The 24,259-nt window shown below is 40.8% G+C and overlaps 1 protein-coding gene across 1 annotated transcript in view; it reads right to left on the reverse strand.

Annotated features, from left to right (window-relative positions):
- PDE1C (phosphodiesterase 1C) overlaps window positions 1-23,446 on the reverse strand; it is a 296,339-nt gene extending 272,893 nt beyond the window's left edge. The window contains exons 1-2 of the mRNA XM_057376150.1: window positions 23,362-23,446; window positions 7,107-7,157 (exon numbers count right to left, since the gene is read on the reverse strand). Of these exons, the coding sequence (XP_057232133.1) occupies window positions 7,107-7,157; window positions 23,362-23,446 (136 nt within the window). The remainder of the gene's footprint in view (window positions 1-7,106; window positions 7,158-23,361) is intronic.
- Window positions 23,447-24,259: the final 813 nt, after the last annotated feature.

Below are 24,259 nucleotides of genomic sequence, written 5' to 3' on the forward strand. Positions count from 1 at the left end.
GTTACGTCTAACTGCCGCCGCCATTACGAGCCAAGGGTATAAAAAGCCTCGGCTTCCGTTAATAAAGCGGATGAGATAGCACGTACAACCAAGTCTACGAGGTTGTTTATGTGTCTCTCCCCGTCTCTTTGCAAATGGCCGCGCCAACACTCCTGGGCCTGGCAGAACAGTCCCAAGGATCACATCATGTGTCTGAGAGCATTTTTCAAAGATGTCTTGAACTCAGACAGGCTTGGTGCTGCGACCTCTTTCCTAGGGAGCCTATTCCATTGTACAACCACTTTCTGAGTAAAAAACCTTTTCCTGATATCTAACCTAAATCTTCCCTGACTTATATTCATGCCATTTCTTCGTGTCCTGTCACTGGTCATGAGAGTGAAGAGATCAGTACCTGTCTCTCCACTTTGTGAGGATTTGCAATGAGGTCTCCTCTCCTTTTCCTCTTCTCTAGGGTGAACAAACCAACTAATTTCTGTCACTTCCCATTAGGCTTTCTCTCCAGACTTTTCACCATTCTGGTGGCCCTCTCTGACAGCTTAATGTCTTTTTTATATTCCTGGAGCCACCCATACTTTCTGCACTTAGCTATTGCTTCCATCTCTCCATGGGCTTTATAATGAAATCATCTAGATAGTGATTAAATATTTCTTTTGCAGAATTGGTTTTGCTCCAATTGACCACATTTTATCTTTTGTTTGAGTTGCCTCACACTTTTCCCACTGACTTTTCTGTTGAGCAGTTCTTCTCATACATAGTGTTTGACTGTCTCAAATTTAGCCATTCACTCTGGTCAGCCGTCAAAGTCAACATTACATTGCATCAGAGGTTGCCTAGCTGCAGCCTTGGCAGCTGCATAAGCTACAGCATTCCCTTTTTCCAGTTTCTGTAATGCCTCTAGTGTGGGCTGGTGTCATGGTTTGAATTGGGCCAAAATCCAAAAGCACCGCACCCATGACATTCTTCCCCCCGCCCCGCCCCCTGCCCCCCCATCGGACAGGCAAAAAGGCGGGAGAACAAAAGCCCTATTAACACTAAAATTTATGGCTTTTAGATAACATAACATAATTGTGAGAAAGATTCATATATGATCCAGAGAATGGTCAGACAGGCTGAATAATTTTGAAGTTGCAAAATAGATTTATTACTAAAAACTACTAAGAATACCACCGCACGGGGGAGGGGAACAGAGATAGGGACAAATTTACAAGGAGAAGAAAGAAAACGGACATTTTAAGACACCTGTTAATCACTCTGTGAACCTGTCTCTCCCAGGTTGCCCCCCGCCACCTCTCCATGCCTTTCCACACACAAAGAGGGGCAGGGATGAAAGTTTAACATAGATCAAACTACTCATTTCGGTTGTCGTCCAGCATCATAGGAGAAGAGTTCTTACAGATCTAAGCTGTGGAAGGTCTTTTCCCAAGAAACAGTCAGGGTATAACTGCTGACGGCATGGGATTATTTTCTTTACCTCGTGGGAGAAAGGAAAAACAGTTCTTCAAGGCCGACTGCGTTATTCAGTGGGGTAAGGCCACTATCACAAATCTCCTGGCAGAACACAGCTCCTTCTAAGCATCCACTTGCTTCAGACATAGGGCGGGGGGTGCATCTCTTCCCCCTTTTTGGCATCTGATCAGTCCAGTCTTCCAAAGCCAGGTTTTTCTCAGAGCAAGGTTGCTCTCTTTTTCTATACAGGTGTCCCATTGAAGAAATAGTCCTTTCAACAACAGCTTATTTTCTCCATGTTTGAGCACCGCAGCAACAGCACACCACCTGTCTTCTTACTGTGATCTTGGGTCTCCATTTTTTTTTTTTCACRTCTCCTCACCCTCCTGCTCCATTTTTCCCCAGTGCATAATACTAACAACCTAAAAACTAAATGGCGGCCACCCTCTGTCTTGTTTTGAATTCTTCTTAAGTACAAGACCATACGTCATCACAGGTGTAACTAGCATGTGCAATTGGCCCAGACCTGACCAGCAGCCTGTCCATCAACCTCAGAGCCATAATGGATTGGTTCTAAAACACAGGGGGCAGGGCTTCTTTTGCTGGCAAAGAAGGAGAAAGCTGCTAGAACTTTGTCACAAGAGCCATCTTCGTGGTTTCTTGGTCCCATCCCCCCACCACCAAAAACCAGACTGAGTAAAACCAGGACAGCTGGTCAATTTCTTCAGGTAACTTTATTGGTGATAGTAAATTGCCTATTTCCTCTCCATTACATATTCCCTTCCTGCTGATGTGAAAAATCCCTGCTCTCTCCACAGTATTCCTGAGGCATGACATAGCCTAAAAGCATACTGAGAGTCTGTATAGACATATAGATGTCAAGATTAACTTCTTGACCTTCTTCTCAGATGTGCTGCCTGTGTCCAGGTTAGAAGTTCTGCTCTCTGCACACTTATCTTTGCTGGGAGTGATTCTGCTTCTATTACTTGTTCCTCACTTACCACAGTGTACCCAGTCCAACATTGTCCCTGCAGGTAGTACAATGAAACATTCATAAAAGGAACTAGATCTGGGTTATATAACAGAACTCAAAATAACTCAAATCCGTGTTTTATCTGAAATACGTTTCAATTGCTCACAGTGGTGATGTTCTTCATCACAGGATCTTTAATGCTGGGAAAGACCATCAAGTGCAGCCATTAAATCAGCACTGCCATGTAGACCACCAAACCATGTCCCTGAGTACCACATCTACATTTTTTTTGACCACTTCCAGTGATGGTGATTCCACCACAGCCTAATCCAATGCCTTTTCAGCAAAGAACTTTTTTCTGCTATCTAGTGTAAATACCCCCTGGCACAACTTGAGGCCATTTTCTCTCATCCTGTCACTTGTTACCTGTAAGAAGTAGAAGACCAAACCCCACCTCACCCTGCCTTCTTTGAAGTAGCTGCAGAGAATTATAAAGTCTGCTCTGAGCCTCCAGTTCTTGAGACTGAATAACCCAAACTCCCTCAACTACTACTCATAAGACTTGTGCTCCAGATCCTTCACCACCTTCATTGCCCTTCTTTGGTCATGCTCTACACCTACAATGACTAAGCATCCCAAGAAGCCTCAAATCGTCAGGCAAAGTTATTACACTTGCTGAATTCGAGGTGTTACAGCTTTTTAAGATTAAGTTGGTGGCCATTAGAAGGATTAGTTCATGCCTATGTTCCTATTGTGTCTGTAGAGCTTGGGTTGCATACTGTCCAGCATAATTTCCAACTCACCTGGGACACAGACTGTTACAGAATTACTCAGGATAAGGGGGCAGCTGTTCTCCAATGTTGTTGCTGTTCCTGCCACTGGTTTGGTATAGGCTGGTGATCCCACTACAACTGGATCTAGTTGAACTCAATAATATACAACTGATTTATGATGAGGTCCACAGCTATACCTCACATTCTTGTACATACAGATTAAAGGGGTTTAGTATAATCTGGAACCCAAGGGCTCAAGCCAATACCAAAATTCCTTTCATTTCTTTAAAAGCTCTCACTGGGGCCCATGAAATAGGGTCTAACTCTTCATTGGTTGTTGTCTCAGAAACTTAATCAAGTCTCCTAATGCAGGAATTCACAGCCAACAAAATCTCACAGTTCCAAAAAATTCTCATGCCTGCTTTTTTACAACTAGACGTAGTCGCTTCATTATGGACTCTATTCTTTCTGGGTCTGCCATTCATTGTCCCTTTCAAAAATAAGAATGAAATACTGTTACTTTACTTTGAGACAGCTGAAGTTTGGATAGAGGTGCATGCTGCCCCTTCTTCGCTAAGGCAATACATAAATGTATAGCATCTAGTACACAAACATTCTCATCCCTATTTGCTAACAAGAATTCATCTGCATATTGTCCAAAAACCAATATATTATACCTGAATAGCAGTGCAGTAAGTGCCAAAATTCTTTACAGATTTGATAGGCCTAGCCCTTTATCTCTTGAAAACCACAACAGAAATTTAAAGCATTTTCTTATCCAAATTTTTTATCTTTTTAAAATTCAAGAGAATTTTCCTTTCCTTTTCACTGAAAGAGCAATACATAGCATCAGGCAATAGAACCACAGTTTCCTGGCAGTACTCCTGGCATGTCATCTCCCTCCCCCTAGAAGAAGACCACACCATGTCTCCCAAGTTAATATAAATAATGTTTTGAAAAGTGAAAAAGTCTTCTGCTGCTGTGACCATGTTAATAAACTGGGTCACAGGTGATACCCTCCATTTAGGAACAGAAATAATCAAATTCCCTTGAGAGCAATTACAAATCTCCTTTTTCAGGAGGAAGTTGTAAAATATTTTTTGCATATTTATTATTCTCTTACCTAATATAAATACATGTAGAAAAATGTACTTTAACAAATATTTTCAACAAGCATACATAAGGCATTATTATAAACAAGTACTAGCTTACAGAAAATCTCATACAGAAAATAGAGCAGTATTTCAGCTGATGTCCACCTCCTGAAAAACCTGGTCTTGGCATAAAGCTGTAAGTTAAAATCCCAACAATCAATTAGATATCTAGTTACACCTAAATCTGAATTCTCATAAGAAGTTACGTTTTCCAGGAAAAAAAAAAAAGAAACACAAATACCACGTTTGGAAAATCAAGTGTGCCTCTACAAGCGGGTGTCCCTGCATTCTACTTTTTGAAGAGGGTCCATGTGCACAGAGTAGCAACAGGTTGAAGTGAATAACCACTTCAGCTAGTGTTTTGTGGGCTTGCCAGAAATGTTTCATCTGCAAACAATTGTTTTTGCTGATTGTAAAAGAAGAAAATTATTAAGAAGCCCACAAAAATATCAAATAATCTCTTAGGCTAGACTCTTGAAGGAATCAGTGTATATTAAAACACTTTCTACAGCTCACTATTTTGAATAGTTTTGCACATAATCTTGTAAAATGCTTGTTAGTTTTTACCAGCACAATGATTCTAAAAGATGTTGAGTTGTTTTGTTTTGGCGTTTGATTTCACTGTTTTTTCTTAAGTATAAAACCACTCAACCTCTTCTCTCTGAACCAAGTTCAGCCAAACGCACAAAATATCCCACAGTTTTTGCAAGGAAATGTTCCTGTCTGACCATCCAGGATTCACTCCACCAGTTACACTCCCACCACCGAAGACTTTCACTGCTGGGACCAAAGCCCCTTCACAGCAGCCAGCCCCAATGAGCTGACAGCTGCCTGCTTGACTCCCTACACACATCATTCTCATGCACTCAGATAAGATTTCCTTACCTGTTTGTACACCGGTTTCCTATAGCAGTACCAGATATCTTGGATCTGCAAAATAATTTTTATCTGGTGCACACACACAAAACCAGCTTGAGCTGGGTGCTGAGGATGGGGGATCTTGAACCAAGCAATTCCTGGGCTTTTATACCCTTATAGGCTACATAAACAATAGTTCAATTGTCTGGTGTCTTTCTGCTCTCACGTGTGTCCAGTCATCGGGCTAGCAACAAGTCCCCATGTCCTTCGTTGCGCAAATGTTCTATGTAAATGGGTCATGACTTGTTGCCTGGGGCTCCTGCTATTTCCTATCATCCAGAGAACAACCTGCAGTTTGCACTGCAGCCACCCACCAAGCTACCTGCACTAGGTGTAGCCCTCAACTAMTTTAATTTCAAATCCTTGTGAATAAGTTTACACATTTGCAAAAATGCTTCCCCCTTGTTTTATTGTACCCTGTGAAAGATGGTTATAGCTGTGCTGGAGGTTCAGAATGCCATCCTGAGACTCTGTGAAATATTGTATGATAGCTGTGAATTATTTTAACATTTGGAGCTGCAGTGGCAATGATAATCGCAAATGCTCCCCACCTTTTAATAAATAAAAAAGAAACTTTGCCTGCTAAATGATCACAAATCATCATTAAACTGCATATACTAGGATTGGAGTGTCCTATCTTTATCCTTATTTCTACATATTCTATCATATCTTTCTAATGATTCATATGGTCACAGTCATGGTCAGTTGATGCTACATTACCAAGTACATCCCTCCTTTTTATTTAAATTTGGGACAGTTATTCCAAATTCCAAGCCATTCCTTTAGTTCTTTTTCGGTGAAGCAAAGCGATAAAGAAGACACCAGTAAGGTTTAGTAATATTTTTCATATGTTATTTCGAAGATTTATCACAAATCTCTCTGTGAGCAATGTAGTGAACTTCAGCGGCTATGAGATATTTATAACCTTCTCTGCTTGAAAAAATAGCAAGGTCCCAAAGTCTTTCATTCATTTAAATTTGCATCAGCCCTGTTCAGTAAGACCGAACTTCTGTAGGTGACTTCTTCCCAATCAAGTACTACGGTTCCTCAGCTGCGTACTGTAAACGACATGTAATATAGGGCAGACACAATTATGACAAGAAAATAATTATTAAATGTGTGTCCTAGGGTGGCTGTATTCCCATTGCCTGCTTATGTGCAGAGAGAGAAAAAACAACCCTTCTGAAACTACCTTAGCTGAGGCTGCTCTGGTGAAAGTTTATGTTGTTTTATTCCTCCCTGTTCAAGGACAGTGTCAGGGAATGTTACACACATTCCAGCTGTGGCTGCGTACTGAGCAGTGGTGAGGAAAGCTGTTTCCCTGGGACTGCTTTTTTTTTTTTTGTTGTTGTTGTTGTTTTCTTCTTTGGACTTTTTTTTCTACTTGCTTTTTTCTCATCTGAGAATCAGAAGATTCCCATGAGATGGTAGGCGGGAATGCTCTAGGGAGCCACCAGAGCAACCCCACCTGGCCTTCTGGGACCCACCCCTCCACCCTGAGTGGGAGGCCTCACCCAAGGACAAAAGGACTCTAGGATCCAACAGCTATTTCCACAGCTATTTCCACATTACTATTTTTTTTTTAGTAATTCCTTTGTCCCTTTTCCCGTGCCTTGTGAGCATATTGTTCTGTTTTGTTAAATAAACAAGGTTGTTTTTTTTTTTTTTCTTTCTTCCTTTCTTTTAATTTCCTTCTCCAGGAATTTGTGCCAGGGTGGGGGACGGGGCTGACTGGAACTTGGGAGCGTTGGCCCACCCATAAAACTATCTCAAACCAGCACAATGTGGGTTTTTTACAGTAGGTATAGAAATTGACAAGCTAAAATGGAAAAAGCTACTTACGGGCAAATTGTGAAAGTGGTCGTGGATGTTTGTCACCTGTCTCATTTGCAACTGAAACAAGAAAACACAGAGGGGAAAAAAGCATTAAATATTAATGTTACATTAGGATTAATGATACTAGGAACTTTTACACATATATCAATGTCTTGGTTTAAGACAATTTAAAGAGGTGAGCACTCTAAAATTACTCCCCCTAGTTTCAACGAATCCATTTCCACCATTAAGAAAGTAATACAAACCGATACAAGTGAAAAAAATAAGTTTACCAACCAGCAAAACAGAAACAGGTAAAAAATAACAGTAAATAATCACTGGATCCAAAATCATTGAATCTGCCAAACCCATGGAAATGAATGGTGGAGTAACTCCCCCTTCCAAGATGTCATCCCTCACAGACTCCTATGTGACTTGAAAGACAAAGGGAAGATGGTGTTCCCCAATCAACTGTGTAGTTTGGGAGAAGAAGGGAAAAAAAGATGATGGACAAAAAGAACCCTCCTGTGAAGGCAGAGCTAACAAAGCAGTTCTAGTGGCAGATGGGCATCGCCAGTGTGTGCAACGTCAGCTCCACCACCCACCACTTCCTGCTGCCACCCACTGGACTCCACCAGTGTTGGTGCTGCTGTTCTCCATGCCGCAGGTGTATCAGAGGGAAGAACCAGTCTCCAGGCACTGACATGGGGTGGTGCAGCCCCAGGGACCAGCTCAAGATTTGTGCTGCTCAAATGCAGTTTTTCCATGTGGCTACTGTTGCCAGCCCAAAGGAACATGTTCCAAAGCAGAGCCCTTGCCTTCAGCAAACACTGCCAGAAGACAGAGATGTTTCTCTGCTTCCAGGCTCAGACTTGTAAAGGGACAGTGGCAACACTCCCACTCCCCATCCTGGTTCCATTTTCTGGCTGCAGGGTCTTAAAGAGACTAACAATTTTTGGGCACAGATGGATATGGAATACAGTGACATTTTGCATTACCGATGAGAATAGGAAAAAAGACTGCTCACAGTAACACCATTAATGAGTATGGTAAGAAAAAAAGTTAATTATTGCACCTATATAAATTACATGTTGCAGTAATTTTGGAAGTGCAGAGGTTGATTAATTAATAAGTTAAATGAAATTTCTGTGTGAAGGAATCCTCTGACCTTTGGAACTGCATATATGTATCACCTAGAATAAAAATAATTCTGCAAATATCCTGCTTTTTTATTCATACTGACATAGCTCAACATAGTTGTAACCCCACCGATACGCAGTTAGTCAAGAGTACAAACGACTCTGGAGAATTCTTCCAGAATGAAACTACTGCTAAAAAGGAGAGGAGAGTAATTACACTGTCCATTAATTTTTTTTTTTTTTTTAGTTAAAATAATCATGAGGAACAGCACTGATAATGGGCAGATAGGGAAGAGAGCATATTATAAGTGCACACAGAAACCTTGCAAATTCTTTGCTTTCTTTAAAAATGCTGTTTTCTAGAGACAAGCCCAACCAGGCTAAGAAAATTCATAAAAGAATGCAAAAGACCAGAATTGAGACTCATAAGCTCCTAGCAAGATAATGTCAACTGTTATGGACCTTTTGAAGTCAAAAGACTTTGATGAAATTTAATTCTTCTGTCAAGCTTTAGTTTGTCAGTTTAAATTTGGCATTTTTTAAGACCCATATCTACTGTCACTGCAGTTTTTTTAAGAGCTCTTTGATCCCTAGCTGCTAAATTAAGATGGCTCTAGTACTCATTTTGGTGAACAGAGGGACTTATAATAAATCACTGCCTCATTTTTCTCCCATTAGATAGCAGAAGATTGTCTTAAGATACTCGATACCTATATCAGCCAGGAACTTGCCAGGGTGGCCGGAGCAAGTGCCCTGACGTCTCTCAAGTCCTACAAGACACCATTCTTTGGATTAAGTCCATTACTGTAACCTGCAGCACAAACCCAAACCAACTATGTTCTCCTGGGATGTTGTGTGCAGACTTTGGAATGATTGCACAGAGTTACACTGGTCCAGAGTAGTTCATAGTTCCAGACTCAAAACTGGCTCTGCTTCAGGTGATGGCACAGTGAAGGAGAGGCAGCAGCATTCTCCATGGAATTGGTATCAAAACAGTTTGATCCAGTGACAAGAATCATGCCAGAAAATATTGCTATGGCAAATACATATAGTTAAAATGGAGAGGCATTGTCTTTGACTCAGAGGTGACAGCTTGCAGGCGTTAGGTTTAGAGACCACCAGCCAGACCGGTCTCTTCTGGTGTCCTACATATCTATCACATCAGAGACTGGACAAATTCGTAATATGCACTGATATCTAAATCGGAACACCAAGTGAAATATTAGATGACCCTGCTAAGGGCCTTTTAACTGTACTATTATTTACTTTCGAGTATTTCCTCCTCTTTGGTCACCAACGCCTTCAGGTACACAGGTCTTAACTTTGCGCCATCCTCCATCTTGTTGCAACTAGAGCACTTCACCCAGCATCTGTGCTTGGCAGCTCAGCGCCCAGATTCACACCACACAGCACAGGTGTCATAAACCCCTAAAAAAATTAGCATTTTCCAGTTCCGAGATGCACAGATTGGTTTTCAGTTGGCAGTGTTTCCCAATTATATCAGATTGGTGTCCTATATAAAACTCTTCCATCTAGAATACAGCCATGCAGAGCAGAGACACAATTAGAACAGCAAAGACACGAACAGGACAAAAACATAAGGGGATGCCAAATCTACATTACTAGCAATATTGCTAGTACAACTGAGATAAACTCTGTCTGCGAATTGTCCAGAGCCAATGGTGTGTAAGCAAGGGAAACGATTCAGAAGCAAAGAGCGTTTGTGCATTTGCTCACTGTGAAAACCTTAGAAGACTTTACGTGATGCAGTTTTTGTGAAAATTCTGCATATTTATCCTACACATTTGTAAGTAGGAGTTTTTCTCCAGATGGCCTGAAATCTTCTCAACACTTTGATTATTCAAGTTTATTAATAGTAATAAACTTTGGTGGAAAACCAGGTACAAGTTAATAAAACTGGGAAAAGAAGATTAATTTCTGAGAGAGAAGTCACAACTCAGATCAAAAATTATTTCTAGCATTTTCAAAGATTTCCTCTATCTCTGTCCCTTTAGATACACTTCTTCTCCAGCTGCACTCTACCCTTGTATACTGAAGTCAAGGCTGATTTTCATCAGATTAGATGAGACTATGAGCATGAAAACTGCAGGTATGTACTTTATTCTCCTAAAAGGGTGGTACCTTCAGCTTCCATCGCACCATATTCTATTTTTTTTAATCTGATGCACAATTCAAAGTTATTTTCCATTCCAACCTGGAAGCAAATAGATCTCAGTGAAGGGCATACCAAAACGCAAGTAGTTTGTAAGTAACTTCTGTTCCTTCAGAATGACTGTAGTTTCTAGCATTACAGGCAGGAGATATTATCCTGTAATCAATCTGTTATGGGAAATATTCACACGCTCTCTGCACATGCCAAATTTCTTCCAATCAAAAGTTTTGTGTGGCATCATAACTGCCTGGAAAGTTCAAAAGCCTCAAACTGCAATTATAAAAATATCTTCATCAGTTCTTTGATTAACATCGATCACACATATTCAAGTTCTCTATATGCCTACCTTATAGATAGGTTTCTTTTTTAAATGATTGCCCTATTAAACTATTTCTTACCGTTTGCCAGTTTTTTCAACAGAAGGTATCCATTTCACCACTGTACCACCTCAGTCAATTTAGTTTTCAAATATCCTTTGCCTAACTTCTAGTACAGTGCAAAGAAAAACATACCACTTCACAGTATTGACACATCAAAAGTGACAGACAATAACACATCATCTATATTTTGCCATTAAGCATCTGAGAGTCTGCAAAGAGAGTGTCAGGTATTTTTCATCCACTCCTGTGGATAACTGCGAGGAGTTTTCTAGAATTAGATGGCCAGGAACAAAATTAAGTTAACTGAGACAAACCTTGTGTCTGTGAGCCGTTTATTGTTAACGAATAAAAAAAAAAAAGGAAACAAGTAATTGCGTACTAAAGAGAGCTAGAAAAGACAGAAAAGGAGGAAGGAAAATGGAAAAGGATGTGGGGAGAGAAAGTAGACAGAGACAAAGCAGGCATTACCCTCAGCAGGTCTGAGGAGTGCCGTTGATGTCCACAGGACGGGGGATGTGCTAGGTGCCTGCTAAGGAGTTTGCAAAGCTCTCAGAGAGGCGCGGCTTCACAGACGCAGCTCCTGCGGCAACGGCTGGCCGGACATGCCGGTGACTTGGCACTCTGGCAGAAGTACAGAACCATGGACGGAGTCGTGACAAGGATCGTGTCAGTAGGCTGGGACGGGGGCAGGCAGGGTTGGACACGGGTGACTCATGCAGGCGTCGGCCAGGGATACAGAGGCAGGACAGGCGGCGCTTGAGACGGGAAAAGGATTAGGACGGGACACAGGCTGCACACGGCTGCACACAGTGGTCAGCCGGTGTCCCGCCAAGCGCCCAGCAAGAGGAAAGGCGGATACGCGTGGGTAAGCGAGAGCCGGCGAGAGGAGAAGAGCCAGGGCAAAAAAGGCAAAATGCTGGCTAGGGCCAGGGCAGGGAGCGAATGAATCAGCGAGTGAACCAGTGAGCAAGCCTCACAAAAGTCCGTGAAGCAGTTCATTTTTATACCCCCTGGTCCCTCCTAAAGTCTGTCTGCGGACCAGGAGACCGTTGGCCCAGTCCAGCCTTCGTCTGCAGTCCACTGGTAGAGACCTTCTGCCATTTAAAAGGAGAAGCGTCTCTGGAGGTGCAGTGTCTCCTCCTGACTGCCTGTCCCATGTGAGGTGCTTGCAGGTGAAGTATCCCCAGAGAAAAGCCTTCCCCCATCTGGCGGTTGCCAGGTGAAGTCTCCCCAGAGAAAAGCCCCTGGCTGTCTCCTGTGAGCTGCACACGTGCTCTCCTTCCCCCACATGCCTCTGACAACCATTGTTGAGACAAATCAAGACTAAAATTGCTCCTCACAACGTACCTGTCTGGTTGGTTTACTACAAAAGAAATATGGCTAACCTGACTATTTTTTATTCCTTTAGTCAAATATAATTCTGTGCTATAATGAACAGATTGTAAAAATGCTTAGCTACTATTTTAATTAATCTTTGCTAGTTTTCCTGTTAAAAAAAGTAAGCTTGGAACACACACATATTTCAGGTCCTGGGARACATAGTTGAGACAGTTAACTGTAAGTCAAACCCACATTTCTAGCAGCAGGCTCTGTCTACATTTTCTCTCACTGAGTCTATTCCAAAAGCCAAAGAGAAAAGAAGATCCACTGTCTCTGATTTCAGGTTAGTTTGTATCAGACAAAGAGATGACTGGTAAAGGAAATAGGCATTTCTGAGTTTTCCTTCTCAAGGGGTGAACTTTCTATTTTCATATTTGCATGATTTTCACGTCATTTGCATTATTCTTTTTCTGACATTCTATTAAAGTTTTTAATCTGTATGCACCCCTGAAATCACTTTGTCCATTCAAGTTTTCATCAGATACTTTCCTGCATGTAGACAGATCATACTAGGCAGAACAGAAACATGCTGTGGGCTCTGTGTCTCAGCTCCTAGTAGAGTTCACTTTAAAGGAACTTCAAAACATGCCACCTTTATAAGTTTTATTCACAAAATATTTGTGTTTGGAAGGCAACAATACTGTTGTTTTCAATAGGGAGCTACAATACATCATTTCCTTTGCCCTTCTATTTCATTCTGCACTCCTAGGGGATCCAGATTTAGCCCTATGGCTGTGAGTGGGACTTCTCAGGAAGTTCCTCTAATGCCTGCTCTCCCTCCCTTCCTGTCCAGGAAGGGACCTCAGGCATCATCTAGCCCAGAGATTATTCATATCACACCTAGATAACGCTTGAGGAAGCATATGCCAGAAAGCCCACATCTTGTTCTGTGTTTCCCTTGGAGGAGACTTGTATCTATTTCCTAACACATTCCTCTTTTCATACATGTCACTTCTAATGTACCCCTATTCAAAATGCCAAGTGGACAAAACAGTTAAACAAGCGAGGCAATTAAGTATGAATGATGCCTTTACAACTCCTCTATTTAGGTCTTCTTTAAATCCCAGATCTACTCTGCTTTATGTGCTTGGCCATTTGTAGGTCTCCTAAATTTTTGTACAATTGCTGCATAGTTTCTTTACCCATTTCCACAAAATCAAACAAATACACACATGAATATTTAAAATGAAGCCTAAGAATTTCCTTTATTTGCCAATTACATCAACACTTCAGCTGCATGCTGACAGAAAGACAAGCAGAGGCAGACAGACCTGCTAGCTCTTCTAATCAGAAGAATCCTGTACAATCATTATTACACATGCCACACAGCAGAATGGATTCACAGCTCAAGTACATCAGTGGTAGCTCAGACTGAAAATGCCCTTGAGTTTACTGCTTTTTCATCTACCACCACCAGTAGGCTTACATGGACAGTAGAAAAGGAGCATTACAAACTCTTTTTTGAAGAGGCTTCATTATAATTCTTCCCCTTAATTGTTCAGCAACACAATTTTTATTGTCAGAGAACTCTCCCTTCTCCCTCTTCTGAGTAGTCCCTCAGGAACAGGAGGTTGAATGTGAACAGGTCTATGGCTTTAGTCGTATTGCAAAAGTGGTTCAATTCATGGAAGTTCACCGAGATTCTAGTTCCCTTCATTCACTATCACTTTGCAGGTGGCACTGAGGATTCCCACATATGCACTATGGCTCCAGTGCACGAACACTTCATGTACTTTTTAAACAGCATAGGATCAGCTAAAATGGACTTTAAGAGCTATTTTAGAATTCCATTCATGTGTCCAAATGTCTGATTAATAAATCCTGCCCCAGAGCATGGCATAAACTTAAAACCAAGATACAAACAGACTGTACATTTTTGCCTGTGCTTCTGAGAGCAGGCCAAAAACAGGGTAAGATTTGTCACCTTCAACTCATTAAATCAAATGTGGTCTTTAATTAGCAAAACTTAGAGCTGCTTTGGCTCACCTACCAGCTGGAACAAATAGAAAGGGTTTCTCACAAATAAAGAACATGTGCAAAAAGCTACAAAAGATAATCCTGGTAAAAAAAACCCTCTCATTAATGGTCAACACAGCAAGTCAATCATACAATACAATAACATAATATACAACTTCCTAAGCTACTGGTGCAAATGTTAAGACTATGACGCTTGGTCTTTTTTTTAATTTTCAGGTTGTCTGCTTTCTACAGCTTGTAACAGAGGTGGGTTGGTGACATGATGACATCCAAAATAATTGTTTCAAGGAATTGGATTTCAAATGTATGACTAAAGTGTGTATAGAAACTTCTGGTATATATGGAAATGAAGTTCTGCCTCACAGTTTCCTGTCACTGGCAATCTGCCAGCAAGTACCAGCAGACAGGTCTTCTCAGAGGCACCTTACTGGTCTTCAGATGTCATGCAAAAGGATTTACTCACACAAATACTTCTTTATTTTTAAATAAATGCTCTTTTTTAACACCTTCATTTAAATCGCCACATTGAAGCAAGTATAGCCAAACCATTATGCACTTAAGATCTGAAAGGTGCCACTGGAAGTATCAGAGTTAACGGTATTACTTCACTTAAGCTACCGACACCAGTACAATGTAATAATCTTTCCCCAAAGCTGTCTTCCCACTTTAAAGAAGAGAGTTTTGTCTTAAAACAAAATAAATCTAAAATTTGTATCTTTAAAAGGTTCACCAATTTTCACATTCATTTACTGTTAATTTGTGACAAAAGGAGAAAAGACCCAAGGCTTGTGTCAGACCATTCATCGCACTGCGCTTGCAAGATCCTTGGTGAAGGCCCGGAGTAAAAACATTGATGCTGGCTAAAACACTTCATCCAGTCAATTAAAAAGTTACATATAGCTCTTTAAATTGAAACATTAGCCAAGAAAAAATACTTTTGTTTGGTTGATTCTTTTGAAAGCCACTAAATAAAATTCCTGTGCACACTTCATTTTTTAGTAATACTCTTAAGTTACTTCATTGCAGATACCATGGAGACTGAACCAGGCAATAATGCATGCTACATCTCCCCCACATCTCCCAACAGACACCTTGTTTTTTAAGGCATATCTCTGATTCGGCATGGAAAAAAAAATCCCTTAGGTCTTTCTAGAGACAGTGTTATTTCAACAGCTCCAATGGTAAGCAGTTCACAGTGAATGCTCAATCTGTGCAACAGAGCAAACATCAGGACAAACGACTTTTGCCCTCTTGGTGGAGGAGGAGCTATCTGCTAGCCTACAAGTGCACAGCAAAAAGGTGTATGTACCTTCAAGGATCTCTGTGACAATGGTATAAGGCCTTTAGCCATAATACTAGTGGTGCTGCAGTTAAATCTGTGCTCCCTTAAAAAGTCTTAACAGCAATAGCTCTCTGCAGAGGCAGTATGAATATAGTGAGTAGTTCAGAGATGACTGTTCTCTTACATAGATCACCTGCCCTATGACTCAGATTGAAATCAACTTTGATTATCACTTTGCATTTTAAAATTTCAGATTTTGACAAGGAAAAATGTTCTAGTTTTTTTTCCTCAACTTTGATGGAGATACCTTAGATTTGCTTATGTTATATGATAGTTATGAAAAAAAAAATACTCACTATAGGCCAAATTATATTCTGAGTTACCAGTGGTGCATAAGAGTCAAAGTGTAATGTGTCTGAAAGATCTGTGATTCTGAATTTATTATGATGTTCAAGGTGGAGAAAACATGGATTGTCTTTAAATCAACCCAGCAGTTGGGAGAATGACCATGTCCCTCCTCTAGATTAATAAAATGCAGTGCCACAAAACAAGGTCTGTACATTCTGAAGATGCCTTTTTCAGAGTACATTCCTTGGCAAATAGTGATTATTAACAGTACACTTATTTGGTAATAGTTGTGAGTTGGAAGTGAGGAAATAAATCAGTATTAACTAAATAGGGTTAATATTCTGCTATTCACATCACACAGAGTATAAAGACCTTATCCTACAAAATGCCAGTTCTAACAGGAGAGGCAAATACGCTTTGCACTTGGAGCATCTATACATTGGCACCTACTTATTATAGCATCTCTGAGTTTTAGAGATTCCTTTTTCTCCTTGCCTTTCCATTCTTTACTCACTTCCTAGAGCATTACAATTGCAATTACAATGACTTGATATTTGAGCAAAAAAGCAATTACTCTCATTTAATCATGGAGCACATTTTATCACTATGCAACAGAGCTTCTCATCCTGTAACTGACTGAAGACCACTTGTTTGGAAAATCCAAATTTCATGTGCAAGTCCAACAACAGAATCATGGCCTGAATGAAAATCTCCTTTTATGTTTTCTGAAGGGTGTCTGCCTCATATGTGTAAATTATTTGTCTTCATCTAAGGATCCATTAAAAAAAAGAACAAAATTGAAATTCAGTATTCTTAAAAGAGAAAAATTTACAATAAGTAGCTTTGAAGAAAGTTAACATATTTATAATTTTTACTTCAATTCTGTTTCCAAATGTGTTAAATAACATGCTTAACTTGAACTAGCAACAAAAAAAAAATCCCTGAAAATTGTCTGTATGTGATTAGCTACATGTGTGAACTAGAGAAAGAAAGTTTTGTTTCCAGTTGATACCATTTAAACTAAATCACACTGGTATTCTCAAAGTACAAAATAAAAGAGAGAAAATGATAAAATATAAAGAGGGAAAGACTAGCACCAAGTTTGGGAATCAGATCCATTACTACAATTCAAGAATACAAGACCCAAAAATGGAAAGAAAAAAAACTAGTGTGAAAAAGTGAGTCCATAAAAACCAATCAGCATGCAATATAGGAGAACTGCCAGGACCTCAGCTACCCACATGTGTAGGGAAAAAACAAATAAAATTTGATTTTGGAAAGCTTTTACTCCTAAGAGTGATTTGACTACTAATACTAAAAAGAAAGGATATGCAGCATGAATCTAGTGTCCTTATCCTCATCTCCAATGGAAAAAATCTACTCCAAGTACTTGGAGTTGAAACTGAATTAAGTGCTGCTGAGTGAGCAAGTTGTCTACCATGTCCCCTTTCCCAATACACTTGACAGGTTTCAACACTCTGCACAACAGTAAGGAGGAGTGGGGTGATTGGAAAGGGTACTAAATAAACAGACAAGATGTAGAATCATGCAGTAGTAGCTGCAAGAGACAAACCATGCACTGACATTAAATGGAAAGGGATGATATTTGCACCTAAGAAAAATTTTCAGGGGACTGATTGAAGCTGCTATGATAACAAGAGGGAGGATGTGACATACTGACCTAAGTGATTGTTTCATGTTTGTTGTGGGTTAAGGTTTCTCCTTTCCTTTCTTGGGGAATTTTTCTTTCCGAATTTGTTGCTGGGATACACTGACTGCAAAGTCATTCTTTTGATAGCTGGGAGATTGGGGAAGACAAAAGAACCCACACCCCATCCAAAGAGTCTCCCTGGGCTCTTCTCCTGCCTGGCAGGTTTTTGGTTGTTTGTTTTTTTTTCCTCCCTTTGGAGAGAAGGAAGCTCTCGCAGTAGTTTTGGGCTCGGGGAGGGAGTGTGTGTGTGTGGGGCAGGGTGTAACTTCTCTTCCTGCCCTGCTTGGCTCAGAGGAGGAAGGTCGGCCTGCTACCTGCGCGGGGAGAGCTCATCTGCTCTTTTCTGCAGAGCCCAGCATCTTCGCTTATTGGTTCCTGTTTCCTACACTGTGATCTTCTGTCCCTGTGCCTTACTGGGGACCCCCAGGCTTTCAGCTGCAGTGGTTGAGTTCTGCTGCATCCCGTCTCACAGCCACGGGATTCTGCTCGTCTCTTTGCCCATCTAGCCATTCTGAGGTTTCTTGCTGTCCAGAGGAGCACTGAGATCGACATTTCCACTGTGAGTTTGCAGAGGAACTCTTTTCTCCATCCATCTCTGCCAGTTTTTGTGTCCACCATTGGTGATGCAGGAGATCTGAGCCAGCCGGGATCTGCACCACACCGCCCCCTGCAGCCACCAGGGAATCATTGCACCCACCCTGCCTGGCTGGAAGCCAACAGCGCCCCTGCCGACTGGGACCATAACTGCACCAAAGACGGGGGTGTGTCTTTGTGAGGCTGTCACTGCGTTTGGGACTGGGTTGGCTGTTACTTGTTTCACCTTGTTACACATACTAGTAAAAACTGTTATTCCCTTTTACCCATATTCTTGCCTGAAAGCCCATGATTTTCAAAGCTACAATAATTTGGAGGGACGTGGGGTCGTATCCACCACTCTAAGGGGGGTCCCTGCCTTCATTGACAAACACCTGTCTTTCAAACCAAGACAATGTTGTTCCAGTGAAACATTCTACTCACCAGCTGGAAAGCCAGTAGAGGCTTCATTAAGTGCATCTGTTCAGTAATTACTGCAATCTTCCCTGCACCTCACACGTAACTTTCCATGCAGTCATAGTACAAAAAATTTGGGTGTAATCATGAGCATTCAGTTCTCAGTCCTGAACATTTCAAGCCTGTAGCTATTAGAAATTTGGACTCAAGTATCAGCAGGTTTCTTAGATACAAGCCCTGTCACCTGGCAGGGAGAAATAGGGAGCAAAATCATATCAGCATAATTTTGATGAAGTCTTGCAAGCAAGCAAGCTGCAGGAGTTGCCTGCCTTGTATGTAGGGCAGTTTTCTAACATACAGCAACTTTAACTGCAAAAGACCAGGACAGATCATTTGCTCATTTAAACCTTTGCAGTTCTCCCAACTGCAGTGGAGTGATGCAGATTTACTGCTGGTCAGGATTCTGCCTCTTGATTTGCAGTAATACACAAATAAGTGAGTGATATGTCCAGGAGCCTTTTGCTTTCTTAGTTACGCAAAACTACAGAACTAGGGAAAATGAACTTGTATTTACATCAAGACAATGGGCCAATTAATAGAGAACAAAGGTGTAAAACAGAAAATTTGCAGCAAAAACACAAATTCCCAAACACAGTTAGATTGAAAGCCTCCTAGGCTTTGATCCTCAGCAGGAGGAGGAGAAGGCAGACCTCTGCCTTTTGACATTGGAGAGGACACTGTCTTGAGAGAAGGGTCAGTGCCTGCCTGTTCAGGAACAGCCCTGACTACCTGCCTAAAACAGAGCTTAAAAGGCACAGAAAACTTTATGCCTCTTTCTTTCTTTTTAAATTTAAGGATTCTAGGAAATCTGAATTTTGAAATTAATATCTTTGCATCAAATCAGAAGGCACTGGGAGCAGGAATAGTTGGCCAAAAAGCAGACAGAAAAAAAAAAAGGAAAGGCAACATTATTTCTCACCATGGTAGGATGTGTCCCTTTCTGCTAGGGAGCAACCAGAGTTTGTTGTATGTATAAGAAGCCTGACTGCACTTCTGTCCTTCACAGATGATGAATAGGGGGACAAACTTTTGGTCTGGGATCCAGCACAAAGAGAATAGGTGTCCTTGTATCCAGCCAGGTGTCTCCACCTTCTGCCTTATTTCCACCTTGTGTTTGAATCTCTGCTGCCCCAAAACCTCAGTTTTCACAGCTACTTCACATTACTGAATCTTTTTCTCAACACATTAAGGAATTTAGACCATTTGATGACATTAGTCCTGCATCTAGATTCAGAGGTGACCAGGCACCAAAACTTGGACTCATAATTTGGCAATCTTACCCAAAAAAAAAAAAAAAAAAAAAAAAAAAAAAAAAGAAAAAAAAAACAAAAAAAAACAAAAAAAAAAACCCAAAACCAAACCACTTGAAAAAGTCTGGAGGTTATTTTCCCATGTATGGAGCTCAACTTCAGAGAACAGGGATGTTCTTTCACTCAAATCAAAACATGCAGAAAAAGTTTTACTTTTAGCAGCTTCCCTGAAATACAAAATACACGGGAGGGAGGGAAATAGTGCTTTCAATGAGACCCTGTCACCTGCAGTCTGGGACCTGAAATCTTTTGTGAGCTGCTGCTGAGCCTGTTGTGTAACTCTGCCTGGTAACCAGTCAAAACTGGTCAGATAAGGGAATAACCCCAAATGCCGTGTCTCTGGATGCTGAGATATAGGCAGAAGAGCACAGATGTGAACAGCAGGTAGCAGTGATAAGTCAGAACATCCAGAGGAAAATGGGCAGAGTTCCTCAAAAATAGTGCCACCACACTATAGACTACAAGAACTATCACTAGTCTTTTCAAAGACTCTTTACTTAGTTTACGAAGTCCACCCCAGCAAAATCAAATATACAAGTTTAATTTAATTTTATTGCGTCTGACTGAGGTAAAGCTCACAGTCCTCCCACTGCTGTACTTTGTATTAATAGCTGGAAGGGTGGTGATAAGAGACCAGTGTCGAACACCAGTATCACTCTGACATTCCTTCCCCCATCAGAGGGGATGGGAGTGGGCAAGATGCTGGGAGGGGACACAGATGTCCCAAATCAACCAAAGGGACATTCCATACCATATGACATCAGCTCAGATATATAAGATAAGAGAGAGAGGAGGAAGGGGGGACATTAATGAGTTTTCAATGTTTGCCTTCTGGAGCAGCTGTTACACGTGCTGAAGCTCTGCTTCTGGGGAAGTGCCCGAACAACTCTAATGGGAAGTAGAGAATGTGACTTTTTCCCCCTTTAACTTTTGCAAACACAAATCTCTGCTTATTCCTTTTCTTTTGCTGTAATAAAACTCACCCCTACTTTATCTCACCCCTACTGGCTACTCTCCATCTTACTCTCTTCCCTGGCCCAAAGGTAAGTAGAGCAACTTAATGGCCACCTGGCACCCAGCCAGGGTCAACCCACTACAGTCATTTTGGTGCCTGAACAGGGGTGAGATAGAAGCAGTTTTTTATATACATATATTGCATGCTCTAGTAATTGGCAGCAGTTCTCAAGTAGTAAGCTCCTGTGTGCCACACGGTCTTCAGCAGCCACACAGCTTATCTTTATTTTGCTTCGTCTGGGAACATGTTGAAACAAATGAGGACTATGAATAAATATAACTCCTTCTCTCCACCCAGGGTGAGTTTTTATGGATGATTTTTTACTGCAGGCTCCCATAGTCATTGCCAATCCTTATATAAGCTACCTAATATTATTAATAATATCAGCCAAGACTGATGCTACACTATGGAATTAATGGAATTTGTCATCATCCTGGTGCAAAAGGAAACAACCTTTGGGTAAGCAGCTGTTAAAATCTCCCCTTAGGAACCCAATTCTTGGGTTGAAAGGTGTTTGGAGGGATCTTTGGACAGGTTCCTAGGGTAGTTTACACCTCCCGTTACCTGAGACTTGGCTCCTGAGAAAGTAAACAACCCTATTGAACTGGCCCACCAACTGATAGAAGAGTTGTTCACACCCACGAATGTGAGCAGCTTCTCACTCTGTATTGGGGCGTGGCCTACCAAGCCTCTGTTCAATACTCCCAGAGGACTGTAGTCATGGCAGGAACCCAAACTGTGTTTGAGGACACTGTGGCTGAAGTAGGGACACAAACCACAACAACTGCAGCTGAAGTAGGGACCTAAACCACAGCAACTACAGTAATTTCCCCAGTAGTGAAAACAACAAAATGGACAAGGAGTAGCAGTATCACACAAACCGAGACTCTGTAACTCCTATCCATGAACTAATTTGTCGACTGGAGAGCCAAGGAGTAATCAGGAGAACCCGCTCACCCTTCAACTACACCATATGGCCAGTGCAGAAGTCAAATGGGAAATGGAGGCTGACAGTGGACAATCAGGGACTTGAATGAAGTCACGCCACCTCTAAGTGCTGCTGTACCAGACATGTTGGACCTCCAATATGAGCTGGAATCAAAAGCATCCAAATGGTATGAGTAGCGATAAAAACAGCAGAGGAACAAACTCAGCAATCCTGTTGGTTTGTTCCTGAATTAAAAAAAAAAAAAAAAAAAAAAAAAAAAAAAAAAAAAAAAAAAAAAATAAAAAAAAAGAGGGGGGGGGGGGGGGAAAAAAAAAAGGGGGGGGGGGGGGGGGGGGGGGGGAGCTGAATATATTGCAACAACCTGTGGAGAGCCTTCCCATCAGGGAAAGAAATTTCCAAAGTAGCATCTGCCTGGCCAGTTTCACGTTTAAAGTCCTATATGAACATTAACAGATAGTTAAGATACCTTATCTATTGAAGGTATTTTAATAGCATGCACATTTCCTTCACCATTTTTTTTAGCAAACTAAATGTTTGCATGATGTTAATAATTGCAAAACAAATTTTCCGTAAATTGGAGGACTAAAGAGGTACCTCCTTCCACACCAATAAAACCTTGTATCTATCATTATTAGATGGAATTCTGAGCCAATTATGTTAGTATTATCCAGGAAAAATTTTCTTGAATCCACAAGCAAGGAAGTAGAATCTCTGTTTTCTTAAAGGCATTCAATAGGAACTTGTATTGATTATTACATTATAATTTGGATTTCATCTAAAAATTTAAATGGGATGTAAGCTCACTTCTAAGATCAATAGGGATTTGTATAAGCATACATATATATACACATATCTTAGTAAACTAAGCAGCTGTAGAAAAGCAGTCTGCTTAGAGAATCCTCAAATTTTGTACAAAAAGTCTCTTGGAAAAAGCCTTGTCACTCTGACAAGCCTCACTTTTGCCTAAGCCAGCAAATAGAAACATGAAACATCATTCTTCAAACAACTACATCAATCCATCTTAAAATTCCTTTTCTTTCCTCACATTTCTCATTGTCACAGCAATTTTGTTTCTTGTGTTTCGCACCTATTACTTTATATATATCTTTGTGCAAACTGAGAAATGACAGAAGGTTACAGGATTTGAAAACACTAAGTAAACAATAAAATACTGCAAATTAAGCCAAGGGTCTCAAGGGTGACATTCTGTCTTCAAATGAAGGAAATGAAGCTAGCAAGCTGGAAACCTTCAATTCTGGAGCCAAGGATTTCTTGAGGTAAGTTTCCAAAAAAAAAAGTACTGCAAAGATCTTGGTGAACTCGTGCCAAATCCTAGTAAAAGGATGTAGAGTTGTAGCATATCAAAGGCAAGTTTCTTGGGCTGAAGAAAATACAGAAGAGGGAATGCAAAACCAATGTATGCAAACGTTACAGAGTATCTGCACATTTCAGAGTCATGTATCCACAAACTGCAACTGTCAACTGCCGTTTTTTACCTGTAGTTACTGGAACTACTGAGAAAGACAGGAAAGAAGGACAAGAAAGAAGAATAATTAAATCAGACTCACCAATCGTAAAGTTATAGCCATCAATACTGAACATAGCACTTCTGCATTTTTTAAATCCTTCACTTCTGCTACTTAGGTCTGTCATGATCCTGCCAGCTTGTACTTTTAACAGCTGCCTTTTTCTCCCTCTTGGAAGTAGAGTACTTGAGCTCACTCTTAGCAGCCCTTGAGTATCTGCCTATGTGCAGCACACACATCAAACCTCACCCATCTTTTTACAGGGAACCAAATCCGAGAGGCGTGCACCCAAGAATTTTCTCCTCCCCCAAACATTTTCATTGGCCAGCAACCTACATGCCTGCTCAGAGATTACTAGTTAGTCTCCCCTATCAAAACCAGCAGTCAATTAGTATGAGACTATGAAGTCAACAAGCCAGCTGCAGCTGTCAAATAGGAGGTAACTCACCAAAAAAAAAAAAAAAGATGAAGGGTTCTATTTTGCTGTTATCTATCAACTGACACTCCTTGTGTTCCCTGCTAGACTGCAACCAGTTTCTGTGGCTCATCTTACTCATGGGGATTTCTGAGCAAATTGTGCTCAGATTTCAGGTCTTCAAATAAAAACAGTGTGTTTTAATAATTGGACATATAATGATCAACTCAAAATACATTACATCATCAATCATCTGCTACTTATGTAAACAGCTAGTCTTTAGAAATTAAGCAGAGAACAAGAGATTATATAAGTAAAGAAGAACGTGGAAAACAACAGGTAATTTAGAAGCAGTGTTGACAAGCTGAGCAAAATGCTTAAGGACAGATAAAATTTAGAGTCAAGGCTGCTGAAGTTTTCACAAGCAGCCAGCAGCAAGCCAAAATTTTAGGAGCAGGCATCTAAGAAAACAGCCTCAACATCTCAAATTGATGCAATTCTTCCTTCCTTCCTTCCTTCCTTCCT

This window comes from Malurus melanocephalus, unplaced genomic scaffold (assembly GCF_030028575.1).
Source record: "Malurus melanocephalus ecotype Western Australia unplaced genomic scaffold, MMel_1.1 scaffold_271, whole genome shotgun sequence".
Classification (NCBI taxonomy): Eukaryota; Metazoa; Chordata; class Aves; order Passeriformes; family Maluridae; genus Malurus; species Malurus melanocephalus.